The 23,372-nt window shown below is 41.8% G+C and overlaps 1 protein-coding gene across 1 annotated transcript in view; it reads left to right on the plus strand.

Annotated features, from left to right (window-relative positions):
• The window catches only part of DLC1 (DLC1 Rho GTPase activating protein), a 1,582,515-nt gene that overhangs the window by 114,038 nt on the left and 1,445,105 nt on the right, over positions 1 to 23,372 (plus strand). The window contains exon 2 of the mRNA XM_086962607.1: positions 19,492 to 20,621. Coding sequence (XP_086818733.1) covers positions 19,596 to 20,621 — 1,026 coding nt within the window. The 5' untranslated portion in view covers positions 19,492 to 19,595. The remainder of the gene's footprint in view (positions 1 to 19,491; positions 20,622 to 23,372) is intronic.

A 23,372-nucleotide genomic window follows, 5' to 3' on the forward strand; every position in this document is an offset into this window, starting at 1 on the left:
TCTGCATTAGAGTTAGAACAGGACCAACAAGTAGATGAGGTAGTGTGTGAAAAGGAAGCACATTTTGCAGGGGAAAGTAATAGTGGTTCATAAAGAAAATAAAGGGTTTGAGAGGTGTTAGCTGCTCTTGAAGTTTTGTGGATCTTGAGCCACAATTTATCCCATAAGGAAATTGGCCAGCATTGTTGCAGATCCTTTTCCCATGCCAACTCAGTTTTTAATTTAACCCCTCTCCAAAGGCTATAATAGACACTTATAAAAAGAAGAAGCCGAAGGGGATTAGTCTAGAATGGGAAATAAGGAGGAGCATGTTGCAGGAAGAGCGGGGCTAGTTGGCAATGCAAGAAGATACTGATTTAGTGAAGGAAGTAGAGAATAATATTGTTTACGAAAAGAATTCGGTACTGAGAATTTCGATTGTAGATCAGAGAAGGATAGGGGAAGATTATTGTTTAAAAGTTGGGAAATCAGAGCAACCCCTTGTATCTCCAAGATTTCCACTAAATGGAACGATTTGTGATGCATAATAATTTATTGTACCAAATAGGTTGTTGAGAAAGAGGGGCAAAAGAGGGGTAAGAAAAAGGTAGAAAAGGGGTTAGAGGCTTACTATGATGAGAAATAATCGGAGAGCGTACATAAGAAATATTATTATTAAAAGCAAGAAACTCCTGAAATGCAAAGGGAGAAAGTATAGATCTCTATAAGGAGAGTCACACAAGGGGATGAGTGGGGAGAGCTAAAGAAAGCCAACAGGACTGTTTCAGAGAAAAGACCTAATGGTAAGAAATGAAGTCAGGGAATCGAAAGCCTCCATTAGATTTATCCTTTTTTAAAGAAGATAAGGCTATTCGAGGGGATTTGTTTGTCCATAGAAATGTTGCTAAAAGTGAATCAACTTTTTTTAAGTAGTGTCCAGGAATATACAAAGCATCATGGAAAGAGTATATAAAATCAATGGGGTGAGCATCATCTTAATGGAATCAAGTAGGCCCCACCAGGATAGAAAAAGAAGATGCCAGCGAATAATATTATCATTTAGCAATTTTATAATATGATCAAAATGTAGTTTTAAAATGTCAGAGATAGAAGAAGAAGAAGACCATATACCTAAATAGTTGATTTTAGAGGACAGCCATGAAAAACCTCAAATGGGTGAAATAATGTTAAAGGCATAAACATTAAGTGGTAAGACTTCACATTTATACGGATTGAGACAATATCCTGATAATTGAAAAAAAGTATTAACCTGATCACAAAAGGGAGGGAGGGAAGTGGTTGGGTTAGAACAATAAAAAAGAATATTGTCTGCATAAACAGCCATTTTAACCTGATGAGAACCAAATTGGAAACCAGAGATCTGAGCATCTTGTCTAATTTTTGTTAAAAAGGGCTCTAACGCTATCACAAATAACAACGGAGACAAAGGACAACCTTGTCTTACTCCTCTGAGAAGAGAAAAATAATCTGAGGTCTTGCCATTAACAAAAATAGAAGCTCCGGGACCGGAATCAAGCAATAACATTAAGAGATTAATTTAGGAGGAAAACATATCCATTTAAAAGCATGAAACATAAAATCCCAACCAATCCTGTCAAATGTTTTTCACCATCTAAATCTATGGCAACAATAATAGGGTAATCTAAGGAAGAAGCCTTACTTAGGACATTAAAGGAGACTCTAGAAATGTTGGAGGATAAACAACCTTTTACAAAACCGGATTGCTCAGGTCTAATACATTCAGGTAAGATAGGATTGATGCGTTATGCAAAATGTTTTGCAAAGATCTTATGGTCAGTGTTCACTAAAGAGATGGGCGGTAATTTTTAGAAAGGGAAGGGTCTTTGTTATCCTTTGGGATTAGACATATCATGGCTTCTTGAAAAGTACCATGAGACAAACCATTGGTAATAAAGGAATTAAATAAGAGTTAAAGATTTGGAAGAAGGAGTTTAGCAAAGTGTTCGTAAAACTCAACAGTAAATCCTGCAGGACCCGGGGGCGTCCCATGTAGCAAGACCGAAGTAGGATGAGTAATGTTATGTTAAGTTATGTATTCTTTTATAGCGCTCGAATCACCCTGGGGCATCTCGGCGCTTACTCAGAATAACAGCAAAGAAGAAACAGCTGGGAAGGAGGGAGCCTTAGTACAGAAATGCCTTTAGATGTTTCCTGAATGTTCGATAAGAAGGTATCTCTCGCAGAGATTTTTGCAGGCTATTCCAGTATTTAGGGGCCAGGTAAGAAAAGGCCATGCCCCCTGACCTTTGAAGTCTGATTCGAGGTAGATGAAGCAACTGCTGGGAACTAGACCTCAGCGGACGACTCGGAATATATTTTCTTAATTTATTTTCCAAATACAACGGACCCTGACATTGTAGCGCGTTAAATGTCAAGCAGCAGACCTTAAAAAAGGATCTTTGTTTTATAGGCAACCAGTGCAGTTTTCTCAACAAAGGCAGCGATGAAGAGCCCACTGGCATATTCAGAATCATCCTGGCCGCCGTATTTTGTATAACCTGCAATTTGTTTAAAGATGTTACCCCAACCTCTGCTAGTAGGGCATTCCCGTAATCTAAGCGACTGATTGCCATGGCTTGGGTCAACGTTCTGCGATGCTCCGTAAGAATAAAAGGGAAGATTTTCCACAGTAATCTTAGCCTATAGTAACAGGCCCCTGAGATGGAGGCTACGTGGTCCTGCATTGAAAGAGATTGATTTTACATTGATGCCCAGATTATTAACACACTGTTTAGGCACAGGGGGGGGTGCCCAACTGTGTTGGCCACCAGTCATTGGACCAGGCTGCTGCTGCCTTCCCAAGAAGCATGACTTCTGTCTTACCCGGGTTTAGCTGGAGACAGTTGTTAGTCATCCAGTTTGATATTTCAAGGATACCTATGGAAAAGCGGAGTCTATCTGCTTCAATGTTTGGGCCGATGTTGAACAGTAACTCTGTGTCATCGGCTTACAAAATGGTTTCGAACCCCAGGGCTTCCACTACCTTAGCCAGAGGTGCCATATAGATGTTAAAAAGGGTAGGGCTAAGGCAGAAACAATGGGGGACACCTTTGTCCAGTAATGTTAGTTAATGTAATTTCAAGTTCTAAAAAATCAAAATCAATAGAGTTAGAGGAGGAGGGTGAATAGATTAAAAATAAAAAGATACATATGTTTTATTTGGTTAAGTCTCTGGAGTGTATACATTTTTATAGAAGAAGACAAATTCATGTAAGATATCCTCATGTTTAAATAGAAGAGACACATCAGGACTTTGTAGAGATTCTATTCTAGTTCTTTCTTTCTTTATTTTTAAGTAGTTGGCTAATAGTTTCCCCATTTTTTTTTGGCCACCAAAATAGCGAGCACTACTCTTTAAAAGATAGGAAGAAGCAGCTTCTGTCAAAAGTCTGTTAAAAGTTTGGCGTCAATAAGATTTTTTAGAGAAGATTCAGAGTTGAAGTAGTAATAAGTATATTCCAATTGTTTAATTCTGTGAAGTAATTGGGCAGACTTTACTTCAAAAGACTTTTTCTTTTGTCAAACGAAATTCGTTATAAAACCGCTGGCTGCCGCCTTAAAGGAATTCAAAATCATAACAGGGGAAGAGTCTGGAGTTGAATTAACAGCAAAAGAACTGAATTGGTTAGAGAAATTAGAGTACACATTGTGTTTCTTATGACAAAGAATCAGAACTCCATTTTTCTTACCTAAAACTGGAGAAGAGAAAACCTTTCCCACCCAACATCTCTTCAGTTTGGAAGCCTCAGCTTCAGAGAGATGAGATTCTTGAAGTAATGCAACATCAGTTTTTAAATGAGCTAAATGAGATCGCACCTGTTGTCTTTTAATGGGATTATTCAATCCCTTAACATTCCATGTAATAACTCTGAATGTGGGTAAAAAGCATTAATATAAACATTCTCTAAGCAAACAGTGATAGAATCGAACTTTGAATTAAAATAAAGTGGAAGAAAAAGAGTGTGAAGAAAGAAGGCAATAGAGTAAGTTCCAAAAGGGGCAAAAAGAAGTGGAAAAATGAGAATGGAAGCAACATAAGCATTTACTATACCTACAATGTCCTAATCAGTCAAAAACATATGATTCATTAGAGAAGGTAGAGAGAAGAAAAAGATAAAGAGGAAATACAAAAGAGTGTGGGCAGACGATACCTTAAAAAAGAAAGTCAAAGAGAGAAGAATAAGATGGAGAACAAAGAGACAGTACATGTTATACAAATGACGACTGAAGAACATACCTACAACACAACACGAAATGGGGGATGGTTACACCCGAAGATGACGACGATGACACCATCAGAGCTCCGCCTAGCACACAAAGGGACCATGGGTACAACTTCGACAAAAAAGTGGGTAGACCAGGAGGAAAGCAATAACGCAAGAAGAACTATACCTGTAGAAGAGAAGGGATAAAACATGTATATGAAATAAAGCATGCAATATAAGGGGAGGAAGGAACAATAGGTAAGAATAACATCTTAATACAACTAAAGAAGACAAATATATGAGCAGAACAATGATCAAGGAATTACCTATATGAGAAAACAATCAGACAAAGTGAAGTAAAATAATAAATCAAGTAGGCTTTGAAATGTCCATCACAACAGCTCCATGTTGACGAAGGAATTCCTACAATACGTCTGGATCATCAAATGTGGTAGTCTTTTCTTTATAGGTGACTTTGAAAAGGCAGGGTTGGATAAGTCTGAATCTGGCATTTAAAGATCGCTGTAACCTTAGCCACATCTTGAGAGTAAAATAGGTGTTGACCCTCCCAAAATATTCGTTTTTGGGATTTGACTGCAGACAAGACTTTGAAAAGATCTTTATATTGCAAGAAAAACATGATGACTCCTCGGAGTTTTGCAGAGATCTTAGGTCCAAGTCTATTAGCCCTTTGAATATTGAGAGTAGATGTAGTAGGAAGATCAAAGAGCTTAGGCAAAAATGTTTGAAAAAAGATGGTTGGATTGGAGACTTCTGTATTCTCAGGAAGACCATAAATTCGGGGGTTATTCCTGCAATTACGATGTTCTAAATCTTCAGAGTGTTTCTTAAGCAGTGATATCTTAGATTCCAGAATGGAAATGCGAGAGCACAAGACCTGCAAAGAATCTGTTCTCTGTTCCACACCAAGCATACGCGAATCCAGTGAGGACTATTTGTCATCCAAATGCTGAAAAGTTGTATTGGTCTCTTCAATGAAAGGTTTCAGAGCAAGAATTTTCTCGAGGATTATATCCATGGAGGCAGAGGATGAGTTCACTGGACAAGAAGGGTCTTTTTTCGGTCGCTTGGTGGAAATTGCAGCCAACTTACTTGTTAAATGTGATGTTGGAATGGTACCTGATGCCTGATCAGGTTTCTGAGACAAAACGTCCTCCATTTCATTAAGAGGAGATTCAGAATCTGATCGCACAGTGAGTTTGGAGGAAGTGGTTAGCTTAAGGTTTCTTAGTCTTCCCATAGAAAAAACACATGGAGGAGAATAAGCTATAATTAATTTTAAGCATCCATAGAGCAGTAAGATAGAATCTCAAACCTATGAAATTGTCAGCGGGTCACCTTCTCAGTCAGCCAAAAACACCATAAGCGGTGATAAGCGGTGATAAAAAGTGACATTGAGGGTACCTAAGCTCTTCTAGAGTAATGAGGAGGCTCAAGTCATAAGAAAAGGGATATTCGAAAAAAGAAGACATCTTTGCACAATACTGGAATGAAAGAGATTATTGTGCACACTTAATGACAAAATAGAAGTGTAATATGATAAAAAAAGGCAGTTTAAAACCTCTCCGAATATGTCCACAGATTGTTGCAGCGTTGAAAGAGCAGCAATGCAATGAACAACCACATAATAGCAGTCAGTTGAGAATTGTTTTTATCCATAATGAATTTAGATGACGCAGTACAAGAAACAGGAATCACAAAATGGTGGCCATAAACAAAGAACCTAGTAGCGTCTGCTTCCCAAAGTAGCAGGAAAAACCTCAGTTAATCAAAATCATGAAAAAGTCACTTGCCCATTTGCAATAACAGATACCAAGTTTTTTCTTTCCTCATAAGTTGAGAAATGAACACACACAGGGAGAAACTTCAAAACGTTGCAGGAAACTTATATCCCAAAATGGCGGCCGTTATTTATGACGAAACGCGCCTCTCGCTGGAAAATGCTGACAATAGGGAAATTTCGCACCTGAGGTGAACCGGAGGCTTCTCACAGCATAGTTACATCAGGCACTCGTGTCCCACTCCAGGAACAAGGTGTTCTCCGCACGAAACAGGGTCGTTTGAAAACCCCCCGCACGGAGCTCCGCCGTCACGCCGCCATCTTGTCTGGTGCTGAAACCATAACCCAATATTGGCTATTTTTGGTAACTTGGATGGTGTCCATTTGTTGTGTTTTCACTGTGTTACTGTGTGTGTTTTTTACAAATGCTTTACACATTGCCTCTGAGGTAAGCCTTACTGCTTGTGCCAAGCTACCACAGGGGTGAGCAAGGTTTATCTTGGGTGTGTAGTCATCTTACCCTGACAAGAAGGAAGAGTCCCTACTTGGAGAGGGTGAAAACCACTGTCAACTAGAGACTGCCAATTCCAACAGCGCATACAATCAGTGCAGAGGAAAATGTATTAAAAGGAGAAGAATGCCAAAAAGAAATCAACTGTGAATGAACATGACAACAAAGCTGGGGTGTTTACAACTGTGGATATTTAAGACACATGGCAAATTCTAAATTTTGTTCAGATGTTAGAAAAGAGTGCTCAAATTGTGGCGTGGCAGTTAGTAAGTGGAATGCTGGACAGAAGAAGGCCAAAGATAATTGTTTGAGTGCAGAAGATGAGTAGCAAGAGAGCCTGTGACAAGTAGTGGTTACAGTAAATGAGGCATGTGAAGTTGAGTCCAGCTCAAGGGGATTTGTGATTGATTCTATAGTAAACTGTGAGTGTGATGGATGTGTATTTGAATTGTTAATTGACTCAGTGTGCTTATGTCACCATGGAGGGAGTGTGAAATTAAGGAAAAAGACATGAAACCTTAAACATTTGTTAATTTGAAAATTATTTTGCTAGTATGTTTTGAGATTAGATGGGATTTTAGGGTCATTTCATTATTGGAAAGGTTTATGTGGCTGACAAAGGTCAAGACATTGTGGGATGGTTCCACCACGGAATGTTAGATATTGTCGAGATCCCTAGCAGCTGTGGAAGTTATTACATAGTAAAACTTGTGCAAGGGTGTGGGTAGTGTGTTATGTGTGGTACTTAGGCCGGGTCAATATGAACATGTTTTTGGTCGAGGTTGGACATGGTATGGCAGATTGGATTGGACTGCTACCATGAGGAGCAGGGTCAAAATTGTTTTGCATATGGCTGAGTCTAAACTGGGGTGGCATAGTGTGCAAAAGAATGATGGATTTAACCCAGATCTTTTGACTGGAGGTGAATGTTTGATTTGTTCTGCATTCCATCCATCATTTGTGTTTTTTGTTTTCTCACCCTAAGTGCGCCGGGTATGCCCAGATGTGGGTCACAGGCTCACTGTGACACTGGATTCAAGCTAGCCTGCTGATGAGGGGTCCCAAGATGCCTGTTTTTTGGTCCAGGGAGCACATGGCTTGGTGGTTCCGACTGGACTGAACTGTTCCCATGAGGAGCAGGGTCAACTGATTTGTATATACTACCCTATATGTGAAATGACGTAGGGCCATATGTATCAAGCCTTTCTCCCGTTTGCAAACGGCCAGATTCTCAGAATCGTCCCGTTTGTAAATTGGAAAAAGCCTTTTGGGATGTATGATCCCAAAAGGCCATCGCAAAATAGAGAATTGCAAAATTAGCGATTCTCTATTTTGCTAATGCAATTAAGGAATTGCAAATTGCGATTCCTAAAATGCAATTCTGGAAGCACCAGAAATTAGCTATTTGGCCTTAAGGAATTGCAAATTGCCACCAAGTTCAAGTTGGTGGAAATTTGCGATTTTCTTTAAAAAAACACTTTGTTTCTTTTTAAAAGTGCCATATGTTGCACATACATGCACTTAGGGCATGTATGTGCACAAAATGTGCACACATGCATATTTCAAGCATGCAACAGGGTGTTCTTTTGACACACTTGCAACCTTGAAATTCCATTCTCGATTTGCGATTCTCTAATTGGTAATCGCAAATTGAGAATGTCTTCCCATTCATTCTTAGGGGTTTCCTAGCCCATCGTAATGAATGGGAAGGTATTCCGTAATTGTGAATCTCAATTTGCGATTCACAAATAAGGAATATGTAGGATTCGCAAAATTTTCAGGAAGTCCTACATACATTGCGTTTTGCGATTCTCTAATTGTGATTCGCTAAAAATCACAATTTGAGAATCGCAAAACTCTTTTTTGATACATATGGCCCCAAGTCATGGGCAGGCAGGTTAAGGTCTTGTTTTGGATGGAAAGGCTTGAGGCTACAGAGAAGTTTTAGATGGAATTCTCTTTGACATGCATGTCAAAGGTGGCGTAGTTTATCAAATCTGAAGCAAAGAGAAATAGCCGAGAGAATTATATTTGGTATGAGGCTCATACAATATGATTAGTAGACCACTGGCCTGGATGTTTATGTCCATTGGTTGGAGAGATAAAGAAATTCTGTCTTTGGAGTGTTTAACTTTAGATTAATCTTGTCAAAGTGTTCAAATGTTAATGAGGGAGGAGGCGAGGGTCCCGGGGCTGCTGGAGCATTCTATTTTAATGTATAGTTGGGTATCATGAGCATATTATTAAAAAAGTGATATCATGTTTTGTTAACACACGGCCTAAAAGGTCCATGTTGTGATTGAAGAGGAAATTGGCAGGAAGGCAGCCCTATGTACACCACATGGTACAGTGATGGGATTTTCCAAATTTGAGGAATTTTATTCTGTCACAAAGATCAGATATAAACCCTTTTAGCACTGTATCCTCATTGCCCATTCTGTTTTAAAGGATTTAATGAAGAATATTGCCAATGGAGGCATAAGTTAAATTGGAAAAAAGAAACTCTAGAATCAATGCTCTAAAAGCGAGAAATGATAGGTGGCTGCAAATTGTGGTACTCGTAGAAAATGAAATCTTAAACAAACCTCGAATTTCTAAAAGCTGCTCTGAGTCTTCCTCAAAACTAATGATGGGGTAATATCATCTTTTACTTCACAATAGCAGAATGACACAAAGCGTATACTAGATATTTGTGTTCCTCTTATAAACATCAGTAAAGCTCTCAATATGCAGTATACTCCATGCTAATAGGTTGATCTGTATGCATAGGCTTATTATGGAATTAGTATCTGATTGTATAGGTTGATCAGGGCACTAAGAACCAAACCATCAACTCTATTTCTATTGACTGCTGTATTTATACGAAATTGGGGGCAGAGGTGCCCAGATGACAATGGAACCAGTGGCATCACTGCATGGTGACAGGGCTTCACCTGCCCGCAGCTGTATCATAGGACTTTTTATTGTCCATGACAGGCCTGGGAGCCAGATGTGGCACGTCAGAATACTAGAGCTGTGGTCCTCAGAGCTCTGCAGTGGTTGGTAGAGGTCTGCTGTGACCCATGGAGTTTGCCGGTGACTCACAGCCACCTGATACTAAATGACGACACTAAAATACAGTAATAGATGGCAGGCTAAATTCTAAACGCCCAACGGCAGGATGTTTAATCCAATGCTGATAGTTGTACCAAAGAGTTTGCATCAGGGCCGGCTTTAGGGAAGTGCAACCGGTGAGGCTGCACTGAGCGCTGACCTGTGGAGTGGGCGCTGACCTGTGGAGTAGGCACTGACCTCAGGGGGTGTGAAGTGTTTAGCAATAACTTATGATTGGAGAGTTGAGGGGCACTTTTGCCCGGTGACAGTGAGTGAATCCGAGGAGAATGTCATGGTGGTAGGGGCACCAGAAACTATAGTTGAACTGGGCGCGAGCAGCGCTGAAGCCACCCCTGGTTAGATCCCACTGACGAAACGCACATGCGTTGCATTGGAGGAGACCTCAAGTAAGCGACTTGCTTTTTGGGCCAAAAATGTGCAGGCGTTGCATTGCCACCAATGGCAACGCATGCACATGAGGCGATCCACTTGCGGGAGCGCGCGCTGCATGGCAGCAATTTTCGGTCCCGCAAGTGCAGGCCCCCCTCCCCCCTGCTGCTGCGCCTTCTACTGCTGCCGCGCAAGCTTGTTTTTCTCGCTAAGTGTGTGCATCCTGGGTGCAGTTCACTTAAGAATCCAGTAGATACCCCCAGAGACCACCCAACTTGTACACCCATAACTGGCTACACATAGAATCGATATATGCTATAGGGACAAGGGCTATTCGCTCAATAATAGCGGCATCTTGTTAATGCATGCAGATAAGTATGCCAGGATTTGGTGATAATTTCCAAACACGGACTCCCTCCTTGAATCCTGCTTGCCGCTCAGAAGTGTAACTGTTCTTACGACCCTCGACACGTTTGTACCACCCAAAAACTCCCCTCCTTTGATATGCTTCACTGTGACCCATGTTTTACCACAGAGTTCCTGAGTCTGAATCATCCCTGGACTTTACCATAGTCCTGTGCGACTTTCATTTGGGCGCCTCCCCTCCCCTTCAACGGGGCCTTTTTGAGTCCCTTTTATTGCAGCGTGGAAGTCAAGTGGTGGTACCGTAAGGCAGCTGCCTGCTGTGGTTTCTTTGTATGTGAAGTCGTTGCATATAAACTCCCCATGGCATTGTACATCCTATGTTGTCTTCAAGCACCAGCCCATCAAAGGTGACTGCAGTGATTCATGGAACCTTGAGGTCAGCTTCGAAGCCCTGATTTTGGGAGATGTAAATGCAGGGGTGTGTAGGAATATACAACAGGAATGAAATTACTGGGAGGTAATCAGGACATTTGCTCCTCATTTTCTTTCTTTCCCCAGTTCTTAAAATCTTGACAACCAAGGCCTGTTTAGGAACTTCATTACTGCTCCAATAACCACACATAACACTACGTACTGCAGCACAGTCACAACAATCTCAAACGCAGCTCTAAATTGTGCTCGTGAAAAGAATGCAGAAAGCTAGTACCACCTCCAGCCTGTAATGTATGATGAAGGTAGACAAAGCCTTGTTGAGGGGCGACACGTTTCAAAACATAAACCCTGTGCATCGGCTCATAATGCTGATATACTTCTAGTATATTGTCCCTGAAGGCCCAGTGACGATTCTTCCTAAGATGTGATACGTAAATGAGATCACCATGCAAAATCCACTTACTGGGAAAGGCTCCTTTCAGTCTCTTTCTTGTAGATCAAAATTACCCAACTGTGGGCTTGATTATGAACCAGGCTGAACAAAATTAACTCATGTTTTTACGTGGAAATTCAACTTTGAGGAAGTGGGATGAAAAAAACTGGCGGAGGGTTTGGGGGATGTCTCTCAAAGGGGCGTGGCCTATGTGATTAAGGGCGTGGCTTAAAACACATAAACTGAAAATCTGTGCTTAGCATAGTGTGCTGCCCAACTGGTATTTTGCTGCTTCTGTCCTTGCATCCAGATATATGATACAACAAGTAACATTACACCTACAACAGGCCAGGAATCGTGGCTTTGTCAATGGTCGTTAGTTGTGTAAGATAAATAAGCAACAACTACGGCTTCGTTGTATATCATTTAAAAAATGCTTAGGTTCTGATATGATGAGACTGTGAAATAACATTTGAAGTTACATCTAAGCCAGTGAAAGGTGGAACTGCTGCAGAGTTAAGGTTTATTTTTCACCCTGATTGTGAGGGCAAAAATGGAGAGCCCAATAGTGACCTGTCTCAGCACCCACTTTTTAGTAAGCTCTGGCAGGGCCTGGCCCACTTAAAGCCCTGCTACTGTTTTTTTCACACCTGGCTTTACTAAGTGTGGCAAAGCCTTACCTGATTTTTCAACTGAAAAACCAGCCGTAAAAAATACACTAGACTTTGTCTGCAGCAGCCAAGTCTGGAAGAAGCATGCAGGTCTTCATGCATTAGCTACCATTAGCCCCCTCTTTCACCTCCCACTCCTCGCTCTGGCACTTGCTTGTGTGCACTTCTGAAACTTGAGGTCAGTTTAAAAGAGGCACTGTGTTGCAGGACTGCTTTTAAAGAGTAAATTGTGCCCAAACTTGACTTTGGTGTTTGGGGCACTTAAAACTGGTTGACCTACAATCTTTGAACGTGTTAGGTACCCCCAGGGTCTCACCTTGGTGTCCCAGGGTTGGCGGATCAGGTATTTATAAGGAGAACCCTTATAAAATGAGTTTTATATGCCCTGGGTTAGGTGAAATTGCACATTTCACTCCCCACATTGTTCTAAATTGTTGCCAAAAATTGTCTTTGGTGGTAGGAGCACTGTGGAGGGAGGATCTTCAATATTTTGACATATTCAGATCCCCTAAAGACTTCCCCAGGTGTTCCTGGGGTAAGGGTCCTGTAGATATATGTAGAGTAAATAAAATATGTTATTATAATCCCTGGTGCTGGAAAAATGCACCAAGTCATTTCTCTCTTTACAAATCCCCTGCCACATAGGTTAACTTGGCAGGAAGTTATTAACTAATAACTCTTGATAGGAGAAGGCTAAAAGTACCATCAAAGGCTTCCCAGAATGGTATTAATAAACTCAACAATATGATATTGTTGAATTTCTCCTAAAATGTACATACAAGAAGTTATAAGACTTTCTTGTTTGTAGGCCCAGATTCAGCCTTTCAGTGGTCTGTCCTGATTGGTCAGAGTTAAGTGGATTAGCCAGGCTGCTTTGAAGAGGTGTTAGGAGCCCCTGGGGTTTACCAGCTCTGCTGGGAGGGCAGTGTTCTGTTCCATAGGAATGCCAGAGCAGGGAGAGGAGTCGTAAACAATGGACTTCAAGGGAAGGGAAGACACCATTGTCATTTACAACTCTACTCTTTTGACCCCAGCCATATGCTAGGATTAAGGAAGGAATAAGCAGATGCAAGGGGGAGAGACTATGGAGATTAGCCATCCTAGGGGTTTGTTTTGCCATCTCTTCTCTCCCTGCTGGAAAATCAGCTATTATAAATTTGGAAGAATTGGTGCACTCCGGGACCAAATAGAGCCACACTCTGCAGGAAGTAGTCAAACCTCTGGGTGGTACCCTGCAGCCCATTGGACAGGAATGACCTCCTGCTTGACCCAGAGAAATTGGAATAGGTATCTGAGAAGGGCAGAGACCCTCAGGTCTGCTGCTTGAAACTTAAGAAAGCAAGACAGGCCATGCTGGAAGTTTGATGTGCATTTTCTAAAGCCTGCACTCTGAAGACTGCACCTTCTGCACCATCTGAAACTACAGCCTGTGGATTACCTTGCTGTAAAAGGACTAAAGAGTGGACTCCCTGCAAGCTGCAGGTTAACAGAGCTCACCTGGAACATCACCACCAAGGATCCTCAACCTGGAGAACTACCAGTGGATTTCTAAGGTTTTTGTCCAAGTGGATTGTGGGAACTGAAGCCCTCAACTTTCAAGGACCATCTTGGAGATTCCAGAACCTTGGAGTGAGTTTGAGACACTTTGGGACCTTTTGGGGGACTTCAGGAAGAAGTTCCAGAAGTTTGGAGAACTTTGGAGCAACTTTGGAAAAAAGCTCCATAAGGGGACCGACTCAACCTGGCCAGCCAAGCCACCTGCCTTCAACCACGGGTCGTCCTGCCGTCAAGGTTTGTCCCGCTGAAAAGCTCCGCAGGTCTTACTTCCAGAGTTTGACTGGGAGTAGTCGAAATCCGAGGCCGGCAAACCCAAACTGAATCCGGCCTGTTTAAGCATGGAGGGACCCCGCGAGATAAAGCTCTGTAAAAATGTCAAAATCCGAACGAAGAAAAGTTGATCGGGAGTAACTGCTAAAGCCAAGCCGCGTGTCAGCCTGGATCCTTGGTTTGTCCCGCTGGAACGCTCCAGAGGTCGGACTTCCATAAGTTTGACAGGTAATTTTCGTAGCAAGGCAATCCGGCGAACCCTCCCCGAATCCGAACTGGCTGAGAGCTTCGAGAGACCCCGGGAAGAAAAGTTCCAGAAATGTTTCTAAGTCTGAAGATAAAAACTGTGACTGAGACCTACCATGAGGAGTAGCCGAGCAGGGCTCCATCGCGGTCGGCATGAATTTTTGACTTTGACCCGGTCTATGTCCCAGATGTCCCGATAAGCTGCTATAGGTTTCTATGTGCTAGAAATTGCTAAATATTTGAAAAGTCATATCTCCGGTTCCCTCCATTAGATTTTTGTTGTTTTGGTGTCATTTTAAAGATAACAATATTTCCCAATTTCATAAATTGGTGTTGGATTATTATTGTGCATTGTGTCTTAATTATTCACTGAATCTGTGTTTTTAAATACTTCACATACCTGTCTTTGAAGGTAAGCCTGTCTGCTCGCAGCCAAGCTACCAAGAGTTGGGCATAGGAATAATTTTCTAGGACCTATTCTGAGCCCTATGCTGTTTTAGTTGCCTGATTGTCAGTGGCAGATATAAACCTTTGTCCCTACTAATAATCCAGTTTCTAACACCTATGTTTTAAATACAACCGAAAAATTTAGCAAACAATTAGGAAGAGCGCTGTGACATTAGGAAAATAATAAAGAAACCAGAAATGTAAACTAATGTTCTTTTTAATAGTGTACTATATGCAATTCATCACTACGTAATAACTTAGTCAACAAATAGGGTCAGGCTTCTCTGAACTGGGGTCCATTTTGGATCAAAGATGAGATGCAGCTCCGTCCGTATTTCAGGGTAGGAACAAGGCATACCAAGCTGCCTCTGACATATGATGGTATTACTTGGGCATGTTTTATTGATTTATTTTATATGACCTACATCAACCCGCAACGTTTTAAAATGGCATATAGCTGCAAATATGATTTTAGCATTTAAATGGTCTGCATTTTGCTAATTTATAATGAGAACCGTGATGTGCATTCAACCAATTTTCATTATGAATGGACGTCAAAAACTGCAGATTTCGTAATTGTATATATATTTCTTCTGGGTTAAAACGCTTTAACAAATAAAATATCAGCGATAAATACACCCTGGCATGCGAGCCTTCTTGCGTGATACAGATTAAATGCCACAACTTTGCTTTCTGAAGTGTGTATGTGTGTGTGTGTGTGTGTGACTGTACCTTTCCGGGCTCCTCAGCAAATGCTTCCTCCACATGACATGCCCTTACATCAGGGGTTCCTCAACCTTAAGTCATCCTTATTTAATATCTATGTCCAACCTATCGCTTGACCATATTCTCCTATGTGGATGACATACAAATCATCTTCTCTCCGTCTTCCACGTAGGATCATACCTCGGCGGCCCTGAACGCCTGCTTGGCTGGGGTTGCCTTTTGGATGAACGTGAATTCCCTGAAATTGAATTGGGAACAGACTGAGGTATTGGTATTGGGAAATAGCCTGGCCCTGTGGGGCCCACGGCACTGGCCTCAAAACTTTGGCACCCTTCCTGCACCAGCACAAAATCTGAAGAAACTTGGGTTGCTGTTAGATGACAAATTCTCAATGAAGTCTCAGGTTCTAAAGGTGGCTGCTACCTGTTTTGGGGTCCTGAAATAGCTGGAGAGAGTACTTCAGATTCTTCCTTTCTCAGCCCAAATGACAGCCATTCAGGCCCTTATTCTATCCAGACTGGACTACGGCAATGTCCGTGTTAGACCTGGTATCCTTGGCGAGGTTTCCCCAGCCTTTTTGTCTCTACCTCCTGTATTTTTGATGCTGTGCAGGATTTCGTTTTTGCTAGTTTAGATGCTTTGGGCACTTTGCCACTGCTGATCAGTGTCAAAGTGCAAGTGCTCCCTGAGTAATTTGTTATTGTAATTGGTTATCCATGATTGGCATATTTGTAAAAGTCCCTAGTAAAGTGCATTGGCCACCGGGCCATCAGCTTGAACATCATAACAATTACTTGATGAATTAAAAATAAAAAGAACCAATTCAATTACACAAGAGAACTTTGATTACGTTTTTTGAATGAATTCATGAACATTATCCTTTCGAGTGCTCTGGAGGGAGACTGTTCTCGATGGAAACAGTACGACCCTTTACCTGCATATCTTCCCATAGGAGCAAGATAGGACAAAAAAAGTCTAGTATCCCTGAACTCAAAATTTAAGAACACATCTTTTAGGAAAGGTGGTTTTTAAATCCTGTGTTTGAGAACAGCACTTTTAGAAAGTTGCTGTTCTCTTGTCTGACCTTTCTGTGTGCCTTGGCCTGTTTGTGAATTGACTGTCTGGTTTGTGAGTGTCAGGGGCTGGGTAGCTCCCAGAGGTTGCGTGGGCCAGCCCTGGGCTGAATAGCTCCATCTGCATCCAGAGTGGTGGGAGGGCGTAGCACCTGGGCCCGAATAGGGCTGTGCCTGCCTTCTACAATGCTGGCTCCACCTCCTGCTGAGCAGCTGACGACCCTGCCCCTCTCTCTGAAAGGAAAGGAGAGGCCAGGAAAACAAAGTGCTCAAGGAACACCCAGAACTGGTTCAGATCGGGCTCAGAGCCCTCCTGCACAAAGGGAACAAAGACTTTTAGGGGTATAAGAATAGGACCTCAGACTACAGAAAATTAGATCATCCTGGAATCAAGAAGGAACCTCTGCCAAGGAGAAAGCCGGAAGACTGAAGAGGAAGGATTGTCCTGCTGTGTGTTTGTGGGCTGCCCTGCAGTTGCTTTGCTGCCAAGGAGAGGGGAAGGACTTTGTTTTGTACTGTGTCCCCTTGCTTGAAGAGATCTCCAAGGACCTGAGTTGATCTGGCTCCCTGTTAAGAAGTCCCAGGAACAAAAGGACTTCACCCCCAGCTTCTCCCCTGAACTCTATTGAGAGAGTTCTGCCCTTCCTAGAGTGCTTGGGCCAGTTGTGGTGCCTCTGAAAGTTGTACCTGTGCTTGGGAAGCTGGAAAAGAAGATACTAAAGACTTTCTGCAAAGTTTTACGATTCGCTCGCTTGCGGAGAGCATCCCTGTCAGTGCGAGGAAATTCCAGCCGCCGCGACGATCGAGATAGTCGCAGCGCCTGTTGCTGCTGCAAGTACCGCGCATCCTTTGCTTGCAGAACGCATGGCCCCGGTGCGGGAAGAGTATAATTGCTACGAGTATCGTAGCAGAGCCTTTTGTTACTGGGTGAGGTCGCTGCACCGCTTGCTTGCGTCGAGCCATCGCATTGAGTGACCGCGAGAGGAGAAGATCAACACTGCGCCATGCATCGCCGCCGCACCTGAGATCATTGCCGTCCCGAAGATCGTCGCATCGTACCTTTTGCGAGACGCTTCCTACGAAACCTGCGCACCGGAATCCATACAAGGTATCGCATCCCTCCCCATACAGACCGGAGTCATCGCACCACACCCGCTGCGTTGGCTAAAATGTGGCGCATCTGTGGATTATTTTAACGCAACCTTAAGAACTCTTTTGAAACCATACTCTTGAACTGTGTACGTTGAATTTTTGTCGCTTTGGTCTTGTTTAGTTTAGATTAAATACTTTTATTTTTCTAAACTGTTTTGGGGTCCGTTTGTGGTGTTTTCACATTGCCTTTGATAAGCCTGACTGCTCGTGCCAAGCTACCAAGGGGGTGAGCAGGGGTTATTTAAAGAGTGTATCCTTCTTACCCTGACTAGAAGCAAGGGTCCCTATTTGGACATTGGTTCCTACCTCTGCTAACTAGAGACCCCCAGATCTAACAGTTCTCTATCTGCGAGCAGAGAAAGCCTCTTTAACCTCTTGGCTGCTAATGACAAGGGTAACTCGTCATGGACTTTCCATTGATTTCAATGGAAAACAAAGGGGCCTTCAAATCTAGCCTTAGCAGTAAAGGGGTTAAAAAGGCTGCAAGGATACTCTACAGTCTCACAAAAAATGATTCTGCTTTCTCTCTCCTGAAGAAGTTGCACTGGCTCAAGATAGAGAAGCAAATCCAATGTAAAGGCCTGAGCTTTGCAGTGGCGGCTCCTCCGCTAAGGTGGAGGAGCATCGCATCACTGCTTGTGGAGCATAGTAGAAAAAATATAATAATAATAGCAGAAGTTATTTCTGTTATTATATATTTTTTCTTTTCGGCTAGGTTGGGTGAGTGTGGGACTCCTGTGATGTCTGGGAGGAGGAGTAATAGCTGCACTCCAAAGTGTGCATGATTGCTTGGCTGGCCCTCTTGGGGGGTCTTTCGCACTTTGCATGTTCCCACACCAGGCTGCATTACAGAGCCTGGTGGGGAACATGCCCACCCTTCCATTCCCTGTCTGAGTGCCGAGCCATGGTGCTCAGATCAATCACAATGTGCATTACAGCATTGTGATTGGCTTAGGGAGGGAGCCTGTGTGCTTCCTGGTTCTGGTGGAGATTGGACAAGGGACGAGGTTGGGGAGATGACTGAGACGAGATGCGGCGACTAGGTAAGTGTTTTTTTTTATTTTTTAACTCTACATCTATGATCCTTCGAGTAATTTATATCATCAGGGTACATATTTTGGAATTAGTTATAGAAAATGTATTCCTACTTACCATTCAATATTTTGCCCCTCAATATTCGCTATTAGTGTCCCACGAAATTCTGATGTCGATATTCAGGATCCACATCAACTTTTCACAAGATGCTGAACAGTTAGTTGACAAAAAAAGGAGTCTAATTGTCATCTTCCATTGATAGGTTAGCAAGGAGGAGGAGGATGGAATGAACTGACTGGATCTTTGGGTGTTCCACGCTGTGCATGGTGGAACAGCGCATCTTTGAAGAGGTTCAGATGTCTTCGAAAATAGCTGTTTGGTTGCTTGCTCAAATAAGGGCTAAGTGAGATGTAGAAATTTGCGCCCATGAATTATTCCTAGTCTGCAAGTGAATCTGGATTTTGCCATTAGGTCTACTTTACTTCACCTGAGGTTGCCACAGTGCATGTAGTGTGATGTCAACCTCTATTACCAATGCCCTCTCAGCTTCAGACATTCTTTCATGCATACAATGAATGATTTGTCCCTAACAAATGATGGGGCCAATTGTGCACATTACGTACGCATCATGTGAATTTGATTTTTTTTTTTAAATAGAACAGTATTAACTAAAGTGCATAGAAAACATGTCAGCTGACTAACTTCTGGAAGACTGCCTTCTAATCATTTGTTTTTCATAAAAGAAAATCATATTACTTTCAGAATGAGATATGTCATGAGATGTTATATTTTTACGCCCACGGAAATTTCAGTCGTATGACTGAGTTTAAATTATGAGAAACCCTTTGTGTAATATTGGCCACCCTTCGTGTTTATTTACTTTTAACATCTGTGGTTTTACATCTGTTTAAATCTGTTGAGGCGCATAAACGCGTTTTTTCCTGCATAGTTCTTGTTATGCACTTGAACATGTATAACTCTTTTTTTTCTGTCCCTATACATTTTTGCAATGCAATAAATTATGCCCAGATCTCTAAACAAACCCCCTTTTATTTCTTACAGATGTTAGCACTGTGAAAGCATCTGTGGGTTTTGGACCGTACACATCTGCCATGTCATCAGTGACTCACTGGGGAAGGTTCCATGCAGCTCGTGGCTGACCTAACATGACGTCTACGACCAGGCGAAAGAAGAGCTGGGAGGAACATGTGACCCAGTGGAGTGGAGCACCTTCTTGTTCTACTGAACATGATGCAGAATGTTGCCATGGGATTGCAATCCTTAACTTGAAGGCAAGCATGGAAAAAGAAATTGATGCACTGGCGGGCCGAAAAGATAGATGTGCATCCTTGCCAGAATGCTTTCATGGAGCAGATTTAATAGGCAGCCCTGGTAACCTGTCGGGCAGACTGCCAAAGGACCTCGACGAGAAAGTTAACCCTGAAGAAGAGCAGTTCCTTATTCTAGAGGCCAGCACAGAAACACTGGTCCATATCTCTGGTGATGAATCAGAACTTGGATCGATAACTTTGGAAGATGGTAAGCTAAAAAGTAGTGAACGGAGCCCAGATGGATCAGCTCCCGTGGCTAAAAGTCTATTAGCAAATTTTTTTGAGCATCATAAAATCACGGAAGTTGTCTCTCCAGGTGAGGAACATATTATTAATGAACTTAATGAAGCACATCCTGAAATGGTGAAGGAGAAAACTCCAGTCAGTGCTGAGAACAGCCTAAACCTTTCTTATACCGCCTGTTTCAATAATGTCACAGATACACCTCAAGATGAAATAAAAAACTCTTTGATTAAAAAAGAAATTATTACTTCTGGAAATGAGCTGCTGAATACAGCAGTATTTGAACAACATAGGAAACTGAATACTCTGAATAATGTGAATGAGCATGCAGTTTACAACGCGGAGCATGATCATTGTCCTCCAAGTGCATTTATTGACCATGAAAGGTCACAATTTTCGACTTACAAGCACTTTCCTGTCATGTTGAATCATGATTCAGACAGGATTCCAGAGAACACTGGTCTCGAGAAACTAGGATATGAACACCCTCAAATGGATTATTTTAAGGAAATTGTCAAAAAGACCAAAAAACTGGAAAGCCTACAATATGTACAATCAAACGATAATCGATCAAGCAATAACCCTGCTTTTAGCCATGTTAAGCTCCGCAAAAGGAAGGTAAGGACTATGATTTTCAATGATTCTTCAAAGTGTTTAATTTTTTAAAATTAATATGATGATAATCGTGTATTAATTATCAACTCGCTCTCAGTGTTTATTCTAGATTGAGATCAATTTACGTCTGATGCCAACACAGAATGTTAAGAGTACTTAATGGTATAGGGATTTAAATTTTGGTGTGCCTAATGATATGTCAATCATTTCAATAAACTGGTGTGGGCTATAAAAGAGGTCACTTTAAGGTTGGCTGTAGAAGGAGTTGGGCAATATTTTTAATTTACAGCATATCGCATTGCAGTATGTGTTATGTGTATGTTATGGTGTAAGTACACATATATCTGCTAAGTGATGAGTGATCTTTGTTTGAAGTGATATAAATGAATTGATGTAAACAAGCCATATGTACCTTGGGCGAGTGGGGTCTGCACATCTCCTCCTTCATCCCTGCTTTTGGCAACTTTTTAGATGGCAAGAATAATGTACCTAACCATACTACAATATAATATGAAGACATCTCCAAGGTCTTTCATTCTTGGGACCCTTATAAAAGTCTATGATAAGCATGTGCCTCCACTTGAACAAACAATGTGTCATCAAAAAGACACACTATGGGTGCTAGGAGACCTGAAATAAAAATACTGCCATAAAGGTTGGGGGTGAAACCAGAAATACTTTTTAGGACAACTGTTCACAGGAGATGAATCCCTTTCTCTTGTTAAGTGGGTCATTGAAACAAACATTTGAGGCAACTTACAAAAATGCCCTCCTCTAGGATTTTATCGAGCCAATCAAAGGGTGCATTTTGAACAATTTAGAAGGCAACGTAAATTATATTATATCCACTTTTATATGTGTGATTTAATAGTTACATAATTAAGGAAAGTGAGGTCCAGGATTCGCATTACGTTAGAATACCATTTCATGGAATGAATGTATACTCGTAACATTCACCCGCACAGTCATTCAACATTTGAAGGGAACTGGTCCCAACATTTGAAGGGAGCTGGGCCTAATCCTGCGCAAAAAGTCACGTTTTACTCCTCAGTCAAAGATCTATTACATATTGACTAGGTGATGGAAGCCTTAGTCCTTAAAATAATATTGCAATTCAGCTGAATGTTTTGGGAAAGACATAGGGCATGATGGCAGAAATAAAGTTCACATGAATCAAAGGTGTTCTGTATACCCCTTCACATAGCATTGGAACATCAAAATCAAAATGTTTGATTGGGGAGAGGAGTTGGCCTAACGGCTAGGGCGGTCGCCCTCAAATCTGAGGATCTGGGTTCGAGTTTCAGCAATGATGCTGAACATCCTGTGATTCTGGGAATATCACTTAATCTCCCTGTGCCTAACAAAAAAAATTAACGTGTCCTCATGTAATGCAGCTGGTGCTATGTAAGGCACTCTGATACCTTCAGGTCAAGTTCGCTCAGTATAAAACTCTGTAAAATAAAATGTACTTAGCATATGGTGCTTTCTATTACACATATTCTATTTTGAGCTGCAGTACATAACATATGTTGCTAGTGCTTAATTTGAGCAGGTAGTTCCCAATTGTTTGGCACCACCGCTTAATTGTCAACACTGACACTTATGACAGTCTGCCAAATGGTGGCACGGTTTGTTTATATTAGAGATAAACACAACTGTTGTTTATTCATTCAATATCCATTCAAAATTACTACTGTCTGCTGCCCAAGCCATTCTTATAGCTGTTGGGGCCTGGAATAAACTGAATTGTGACACTTGTAGGATTTGACAGTTAGTAGTTGAGTTTGTTTGGTCTTTGGCAGCGCTGGCAGAGGAAATGGGTGCAAGCTGCAATAGCCTCCTGGCGGGGGGCCCTGGGTGTTACCACCACCTAATGTAATGGCATTCAATTTACTGACCTCTGAAAGGTGGGAGGCTGAGTGGACCTTCCTGAAATGTATGCTCATGCTGCAGATCATTATCATTATAGATATTGGCGGAGGGTAATTAACTCAATGAGCCATCTAGCCATCATATTGGAAATATCACATTTGTTTTATCTATTGGCTCACACTAACATAGAGATTGATTGTTGAATCAGTTTTTATCAATAATCCAACTTAACGATATAGATATTGATGGCATTGTTTCCTGGCTTGCTCTTGCCGTATATATAAAACTGTATTCCATCTGAGTGAATGTGGTTCTCTGGACATAGTGTGACATGGTATGCTCCATGAAATAGAGTATTACATAGATGAATTGCCCTAACCCACAAAGTATGGACTGAGTAGTATCTTGGGGAAGCTGCCTGTGTTCAGGTACCTCGGTGGGCCGGTGCGGTATGCGGTGCCCTGGATGTCAAGTAACTGTTGGCTGTAGTGCGTTGGGGCCTGCCGGTGCAATGTGCGCAGCACAATGGGACATTGGTAGTCGAAACGGGCCAGGTAAAATGTACGGCCAAGTTCTATTGTACGGCCGAGTCTTAAAGTTAAAGTGTAAAGTTTAAATGTACGGCCAAGTTGTGTAGAGTCGAGTTAAAGTTAAAGTGTAATCTTGTACCTAATTTCCTTACTGCCATTGACATGTGATGCAGCTAAAGTGTGATGCTGTGAATAATTGTTATATATCCAAGAAGGATACCTTTCTTTGGTAATGGTCTGTGGTAAATTGACTAATCTCCTAGAGTAATGTGAATAAAAAGGCTACGCCGTGGACAACAGACCCTGATTCTGAGAGTTATTGGGCGTAGCGGGCGGTAAGGTGAAGGAATTT

Source organism: Lissotriton vulgaris, chromosome 3_1 (genome assembly GCF_964263255.1).
Source record: "Lissotriton vulgaris chromosome 3_1, aLisVul1.2, whole genome shotgun sequence".
Classification (NCBI taxonomy): domain Eukaryota; kingdom Metazoa; phylum Chordata; class Amphibia; order Caudata; family Salamandridae; genus Lissotriton; species Lissotriton vulgaris.